Source organism: Tarenaya hassleriana, unplaced genomic scaffold (genome assembly GCF_000463585.1).
Source record: "Tarenaya hassleriana unplaced genomic scaffold, ASM46358v1 Cleome9, whole genome shotgun sequence".
NCBI lineage: Eukaryota > Viridiplantae > Streptophyta > Magnoliopsida > Brassicales > Cleomaceae > Tarenaya > Tarenaya hassleriana.
Genome location: NW_010971389.1, coordinates 1,311,813 through 1,320,007, shown reverse-complemented (window position 1 = coordinate 1,320,007; position 8,195 = coordinate 1,311,813). Strand labels below are relative to the sequence as shown.

Below are 8,195 nucleotides of genomic sequence, written 5' to 3'. Positions count from 1 at the left end.
TATATATATATGCATCAGGGTTATAAAAAAAAGATTATAAGAAGAAAAAAAGGTCAGGCACTGAATCCACGGTGAAGGGAGCTCCATGGGCCTGAAGGGACCATGGGACAAGCCTGAGAAGCAGCGTCATCCATCTGATCCACATGAACGCCGGCGTTGCAAATGTTGGCTATCGACCTCATCTGTTTCATTCCGTATTGCGACAACGACCCGCAATGCTTCTCGTACGCTCTCACCTGTCGTATTTGTATAACAAACTATGTAAATAGTGCCCAATCTCGGTCCGGTTATTCAAAACACCGGTCTGAACCAAATCCGATTCCAAACCCAAACGATTTTTCTAAAACCGAAAAATTTAAATCAAACTGAATACGTTTTCCATGTTACTAAACTCGGGTTAATGTAAAGACCTTTGAATAATGATGCCTGTATGTAGTATAGGGGTTGGGAATATTTACCATGGCTTTAAGGCAGCTCCAGTCATCGACCACCGGCTGACCAGCAGGTCGGACATGATCTAGCACCTCGGGACCTTTTTCAATGCCGAACAAGAGTTTTCCGATGAGCTTTATGCTATTGTCCACGTGCATTCTGTGAGACATCACTTCAATAACTTGCTTCTGGGACTGAACTTTCCTAACAGATCCTTCCGGTGCCTTGCGGTACTGCAAGGAACGTTAAAAAGAAACGATCAATCGTCTCAATCAGCAAATATAAAAAAATTTCTCCAACAGAAACACGATCCAAAAAGGTATATATTTCAGATGTATGCAAGTGATGAATAAGAAAGGGGAAGAACCTTATCCCAGAAATGGACAAGATCGGCGTCACGCTGGTTTGTGACTCTTGATGGTAGCGTGAGTGAATTCTCATCCATGAAAGTGAAGTTGTCATTGGCCGGGTTTGTGCCCATGTAAAGGAAGAGTTGATCCTTGCTAAGCCCTATGTCCCCATACTGCATGACATGAGATCCATAAGCAGAATCAACATTTGCAGTCCTCCTCTTGACCTGAAAAGAAACACAATCATATATTGATTTCATCAGTCATCACTTTTCAAACTCAGGAGAATCACATGTAACATACAGAATGTGAAAGAGCTTACCAGTTCATATTGCTGGTGCAAATTCTCTGTCCTTAAGTTGTGTATGTCACTGTTCATAGAATTCATAATATTAGAATCCCCATAGAAAGACTGGTAAAGAATACTAGCAATAAACTTAATGCATAGATAGAAAGTGCTATTTTTTCGTATGCTACGATTATTACTTAGTTTACCTGTCCTCCATCCAGGCAACGCTGTACAAGTCACCCAAACAAGTTTCGTATTCGGCCGGAGTACTAGGGTCCTCCCCAGGGCAATATGTGCCCCAGCTGCTTTCCTCCGCATTTGATGCGGTTGTTGCATAGATATTCATACCCTCTGGAAGAAGGCCTTCAAAGATGCTTCCAGATTCACAGGCCTCGAGATAGAATACCTGCAGGGTTTTTTTTTCAATTTTGTTTATGAATACTTTTTTTTTTCTATTCAAGAACATCCTCAAGGAAAACACTGAAGCATCACAGAGGGAAATAGTCAGTCACCAGGCTTTTGTAGGTTCCAGAAGCATGTTTTTTCTTTAGGACATCGACGAGATCTTTTCCATACAGGTAAGGAGAAGTTGGCATCCCTGAAGACAAGGATGAGGACCAACCAGAAAGAGATACAGAGGTTAATGGACGATTGCAGTGGAAAACCCATGAAAGATGATTAAAAAAACAGCTGAAACTTTTACGGGGTTTTATGCAAGTGATTCATCGACAGAAGTTAGAACTCACCAAGAACTCCGGGGCCACCGTGGTCTGTGTAGTATATGAAGATATGATCATTCGGACCACTATCCACAACCTTGCCACTGCCTCCTTTAAGGGCTGTTTTGTTTCCAAGGATCACAGCGAACAAATTATCGACGCTAACTTCATCTCCAGTGTAATCCTACCGTATAATCCAATTCAACCAAATAAGGGACGAAGCGATCGAAAAGAGAGTTCAAGAATCGAAACCGCAATCAAAAAGTGAAAGAAAACCTTGGGAACTCCCTTGTAGACATCTTCTCCATGAGGACTGTTAATAATGATTCCTGGTCTTGGGTTCTCTTCATTGTTTGCAATATCATCATACATGAAAACCACGATGTTCTCCTCTTTCAACCCACCTTTCCTTAACAGTTGATAAGCATGACAAACATCGGCCTGAAATATTGGAACTTCATAAGAAGCCTCTGACAAAAAAACTCCATGAATTTCAAATTAAACTAACCTATGCCCACCAAATTCCTTCACTTTGATGCCAAGAACCACAAGCATGGAAATCAAGCTAGAAAAAAAAATTAAATTTAACATCGACTGAAATCCTCGCCTTCTAGTTCTATAAAAATTTGCAGACTAAGAACTACTTCGCAAAGCTAAAACAGAACAATTCAGCTAAAAATTCTGGACAAGTGTTCCTAACTACCACACCATAATTCTGCATGAAAACAAAAATCGCAGAACACGCATGTATGTCCATGATGATGCATGTGAAAACGTAAAGACAGAGAAACCTAAAAACCCTAGGCGTGCAATCATACGCAAAATCGAAATCTCCAAAAGAGGAGTATTTTACAATCAAACAGAGAATCGCGTCCAAAATACCTGGTGCCTGTAATTCCAATATCCATTAGATCCGGCGACGAGAACAGCCCATCTAGTTCCGACCGTCGAATCATCGTCGCCGGAACCAGCGCTGCCGGTCGGTCTGAAGAACCTAGAAGCTTCCGACGGCAGCTTGATAACGTCACCAGGAACATCTCTTCCGCCAGAGACAGAGACGGCGGAGACGGAGAGTACGAGGACGAGAACCAGAACGGAAAATTCGCCGACGACGAGCTTCATTGCGGTTTTCCGGAGAATCTGACGTGGACAAGAATTCTTTGGGGGGCCTATTTCAATATAATGAATCTTGTTGATGGGAAAACAAAAACGGATGTTGTTTATATAAACACGCAAAATTATTGGATATTTTCAATTTTAAGCTCTAAATTTACAACAGCCCGAATCTTTTATATTGTTTCTTTTAAGCCCCCCAATATTTTTCAACGAACAATTTTGCACCTCCTCCATTTTATTATTTTTTTCCCCTTTTCATAGTTATATGTATGTAAAGAGAGAAATTTCCAAAATTGTTTATTTAAGGACGGATCTTGGACATCTAATCTATGTTTATGATCAGATTTGTGATTAGAATCGGATAAAAGCAAAAGATTAATGTAATTAGGAATTCACCCGAACATAGTTATCTAGAGATGTTAATCGGACTGGTGTGAATGTGTACTCAATCCGAGAGTTTCGTGTTCGGGCTCGAATCGGTCCGATTTTTTCGGATTAAATAACTAAATCCAAAGTTTGACCCTATAGACTTCGGACTTAGGTTTAGATCTAGCCGAGACGAGCCGACCAACTAAATTTACTCTTTGAAATTTATTTTTTTATTTTTTATTAAATTTTTTAAAAAAATTCGAGTATGAGATCGATCCGAAATCCGATCTGAACTCGATTCGAAAGTCCAAAAAAGTTTGACAATAAATATCTCAGTCCAAAATCATCTATTTTTCTGAATTAGACGGGACTGAACTTGGGATCTCAAGACTAAAATTGACACATACTACAATGATGTGAAGAACCTTTGATTTTGTTTTGATGTCAAGAGAAAAAATAGGAAATTTGCAAATGACGTCATGCATTACGTCATATGTTCTCGGTGGCATCATGGATGTTTGGTTATCTTGTATAGGAGTTTTAGCGTTAGTCATTGCAAGCTCTTTTCTCTGTCACAAGACAAATGAATTTTAGATGCTCATGACAAAATGCCAGTCATAAAATATACTTTATTTTCTCTTTATGAATTTCGTAATAACACGGTGCCATAGAATCGAGATTTTGTTTTTTTTTATTATATTATAAAATATTAGAAATTGATAAATATGAAAATGATTTTTACATAAATATCATCCAACAATAACACAAAAACATTAAAGGAGATGATAAGATCTATTATCCAATAACACTAAACTTTGGACCATTTAAAACTCAATAACCCCATCTTAAACAGCAGGCTATAAAAAACTAGTGTGTGTTATTATAAGTACTTGCTGACCAGAAGAGCTTTTTAAGTGCTGTAATTGGTAGGTCCTAAATGCAAAGTTCTTAATCTTTATGGCCTAAAATAGAAATTCAACAAATATTCAAGCACTATTTCGGAATAAAAATCTAATTGGTTCAACTTGAATATTCATTTTTTGTCATCAAGCTCAAAAGCATTGGGGGACCATATTGAGCCAATCAAGAAATAAGGGATAAAAATAATAATCTCTGTTTTCCCAGTTATCTTATCTTTTAAATTGGTGGGTCCCATCTCTTAAAAAGGAGGAAAAAATTGCTTAAATTTCCAAATAGAAAAGGAAATATTTATAAAAAAAAAAACATTATAATTTTGGGGGAAACTAATTTATTTGAAATATTTATCTATAATAGAATTTTAAATTCGTATATGATAACGATGAATATCTAAATATGTCACAGTCGACACCACCTTTAGAGTATCCACTTGCATTACCAACCGTTATCGTTGGCACAGAAATTGACGGTTAAGTTGATAAGGACCATATGTCTATAAATAAGTCCAACTAAAAAGTTACTGTCTAAATTTAATTGATTTTCTGTTTATTTTATAAATTTATATTTAAAAACTTTATAATTCTAATATGAATCAAGTATTCCATCAATCCCATCCAAAAATTTTGATATTCGGATAATATAAATTGAATTAGAATAATACAAATTTAATACCCAGAGTTTGGATTTTTGTTTCAAATGTAATATGTGTGATCGTCCCAATACAATTAGAAAATATTCATCGTGTTTATTAAAATTTATAAAATTATTTTTATATTACTTTAAGAATTGAAATTATCTTTGATATTCTTAAAAACAATAAAATTCGTCTTATATTTATTAATCGTTATGTAACTACTTTTACAAAATTTGGATAAGAGTTCGGTTGATATCCGGATTTTTTTTTTTTTGAATACCCAAATGATGAGATCCAAAACATACAAATGAAAAAATCGAATTCAAATCTTTATATCCAAAAAATACCCGAATATAGATTTGAATCTCTTTACATATTTGCAATTTGATACATTGTGCCACATGCATGTCATCAATGTTACGAGGAAAAAAAGTATATGATTAATTATTTTTTAGTTTTTTTTTCTAAAATATTTGTTGATGGGAATGATTAATCTACACGCAAGAACCGGCAGGGAAAGCAATGTATCAGTATAAGTCAATTTAATCGGTGGCGTATGTTTTATATTTGACTAAAACGACAAAATATATCGGTTTACTTTACCAATTTTGAAATGTCTAATTAGTTAATTCTAGTTTGGTTTGACAAATATTAAATACAATTAAAATTTATATAAGTTTTAAATGGATTAAAAATTTCTCTTTATGTCTATAAATTTGTGTTGATTGAGCTCACGTTAAATTCAATTCCAATGATTTATACTATCATAAGTTTAAAAAAAAAGTAAACAGAAATAAATCCAAAATATATTCAATTTATATCGACTAAATTTAAATTAGATTGCACTTAATTCTAAATTTCTTTCCCTTGAATTTGGGAAGGTCGGTTATTATATCCTAGATTAAGAAAATGCCTCGAATTCCTTTTTTTTTACCATTACAAAAAATTGACAGTTCTTCTATTTCTAGAGTAATATAATACATAATTTTAAAAATATATACTCAGTAAATATTGGAGTAGATAATAAGAGTAAATTGATTATTAGCCTATGGATAGTAGTCTTATTATATCGCAATAGAATTGGAAAGCAATATAAATACTATGTTTTATCAAAAGTCTCGTAAAGTTATTCCCCGGTCACCAACGCCCAACAATATTGATTGGTGCTGCATTGATTGATTGTGTTTTTGTTTTATAATTTTGATTTTATATATAAAAAAAATATTTCTCATCCATTTTTTTGGTATTTGGGTCCCATTTTTATTTAAAATATTTATTCTCAAATATATTTTCCTTTTAATTTATGTTAATTATTTTTCATATTTGATTTAGATTCAAAATTAATTAAATTTTAGAAAAATTGTATATTGACTAGATTTGTTACACACACACACACACATATATATATATATATATATGACAACACGAGAGTTTTACAAAACAAAAGCAAAAAGAAAAGCATATATCTCTTTTTTTTTTTCCTATTTTGCATGAATTTCTTGTTTTATGTATGCATGACCTCATCTCATCTCCATGAATAAGTTATTAAGAATTCAAAAGGCATGCATGTACTCACAATAACGTCACGAAATATTATGATGCTATCTGTCTCACCAGTCACATCATCATCACTATTATTATTATTATAAATTATTATTATTATTCAACAGCAGTAGTATCGTAAAAACAAGAATATATTAACTATGAGATTTGTTTTTCACAGTATTTAAATAATCATATAAATTTATGATAAAACATTTGTTTTCTGTGTAAATCCCATATATAGCCGGTATATTTCCTACATATGACAACATTTTTTTTTTTGCAAAAACTAATATATTAAAGAACAATTTAAAACTCAATATTTCACCCAACTAATCTCAAATTTGCATACAAACAAATTTCAGAAATATTTACGGAATAATTCTAACAAAAAATTCGTTGCATATACATACACGCCCTCACACAACACACAAGTGGATCATACATATATATATATATATATTAAGTGTGACAATAAGTTACATGGATGTTGATTGCTTCTGGTTCAAAGAGAGACACACAGCGGATATGTCGTCAACTTTGGCCGCCGGAAACTTCATCTTCCACGCCTCAGCCGCCGCTTTAGCCACCGCATTGGCCGCCACCTTTTCGCTCTCGGCTGCCACCACAACCGTCGCTACTTCTTCGTTGCTAAGAACATCCCACACCTACAAATAAAACTTGCAAATTATATTAACTAATCATAATTCAATCATATATATATACACAAAATATTGTTCTCTTGCAAAAAAATATATTATATATTTTTCTGAAATGATATTTTCTTTTTGAATTTTGGATTTTTATTTGGGTGGCCTATAATTCAAGATATGATAAATATTAAATAATGCAGAAACCGATGAAAGGGTAGTACAAAGTCTCATCCAACTTGGGCACACTTGGCAAGTGTCCTAAATGCATTATTGATATATATAGATAAGGGAAGACTTGCCATGTTGAACTTTTGGAACCCAAATTGTTAGCTGTCTTAATTAAAGTTATATATATACATATATTGGTAAATGTAATTTTAGAAGATAATTAAATATCTTGAATCAAAATTCATATCGATCATTGGATCCGAAGGGTGGATTCTATCTTTTGGATCTGTGACCGATATATACGATAAAACGAATAACATAGAACAGGGTAAGTAAACATATATACCCCATCGGAAGCAAGAACCAAGAATCGATCGTCGGAAGTGATACGATGCGTAAAGACCTCGGGGAATTGGATAACGCCGTAGTTTTTTAGGACAAAATCGCCTAATGCTCGAGACATTGCCAGTCCCGGATAGTCTTTGAAAGGCAACCACACTCTGTGGACGTTAGGTTCTGCTTCAAGGGCTAAAACCCTGCCGTTGCTTTTCCTTATTCTCTCTGCTTCACCTGCGTTTTAATCAATTCAAGGCACTATTCCCATTAAACCGGATTTAACCGATGTTTATGTAACCGGAAAAAGAGAGAAAAGTTTTACTGGGGACACTTGGCTTGAGATCATTGGTCAATTGAAGTGCCCTTGCGTCTTCGTTCTCATTGGTTCCCGCCATCACCATCACAGCCCTTGAGTCACCCAAATTGGCTATCATCAATTCTTCTCCCTTTTCCAATTTTCCCATTATAATTGTTATTATTACACTGATTAATCGTACATAAATAGGATGGCCGGACCTTTAAATTTAAAATTAGTATTTTTATAGTCAAACGTTCTTTATCATCAAAGATGTATGACGACGTTTTAAAAAGAACTAATATTTTTCAGACCATCAAAATATATATATATATATATATATATATATATATATATATATATATATGTATATA

General features: G+C 33.9%; 2 protein-coding genes across 3 annotated transcripts in view; both read right to left on the bottom strand.

Annotated features, from left to right (window-relative positions):
- The window catches only part of LOC104803737 (vacuolar-processing enzyme gamma-isozyme-like), a 3,520-nt gene extending 532 nt beyond the window's left edge, over positions 1 to 2,988 (bottom strand). The window contains exons 1-9 of the mRNA XM_010527767.2: positions 2,673 to 2,988; positions 2,067 to 2,231; positions 1,818 to 1,974; positions 1,584 to 1,669; positions 1,278 to 1,477; positions 1,105 to 1,153; positions 800 to 1,009; positions 459 to 665; positions 2 to 236 (exon numbers count right to left, since the gene is read on the bottom strand). Of these exons, the coding sequence (XP_010526069.1) occupies positions 54 to 236; positions 459 to 665; positions 800 to 1,009; positions 1,105 to 1,153; positions 1,278 to 1,477; positions 1,584 to 1,669; positions 1,818 to 1,974; positions 2,067 to 2,231; positions 2,673 to 2,912 (1,497 nt within the window). The 5' untranslated portion in view covers positions 2,913 to 2,988 and the 3' untranslated portion in view covers positions 2 to 53. The remainder of the gene's footprint in view (position 1; positions 237 to 458; positions 666 to 799; positions 1,010 to 1,104; positions 1,154 to 1,277; positions 1,478 to 1,583; positions 1,670 to 1,817; positions 1,975 to 2,066; positions 2,232 to 2,672) is intronic.
- Positions 2,989 to 6,677: 3,689 nt separating this feature from the next.
- Positions 6,678 to 8,195, bottom strand: part of LOC104803736 (probable protein phosphatase 2C 61) — a 3,140-nt gene continuing 1,622 nt past the window's right edge. For both annotated transcript variants that reach the window (XM_010527765.1, XM_010527766.1), the window contains exons 3-5: positions 7,849 to 7,972; positions 7,537 to 7,760; positions 6,678 to 7,037 (exon numbers count right to left, since the gene is read on the bottom strand). In XM_010527765.1, coding sequence (XP_010526067.1) covers positions 6,849 to 7,037; positions 7,537 to 7,760; positions 7,849 to 7,972 — 537 coding nt within the window. In that variant the 3' untranslated portion in view covers positions 6,678 to 6,848. The remainder of the gene's footprint in view (positions 7,038 to 7,536; positions 7,761 to 7,848; positions 7,973 to 8,195) is intronic.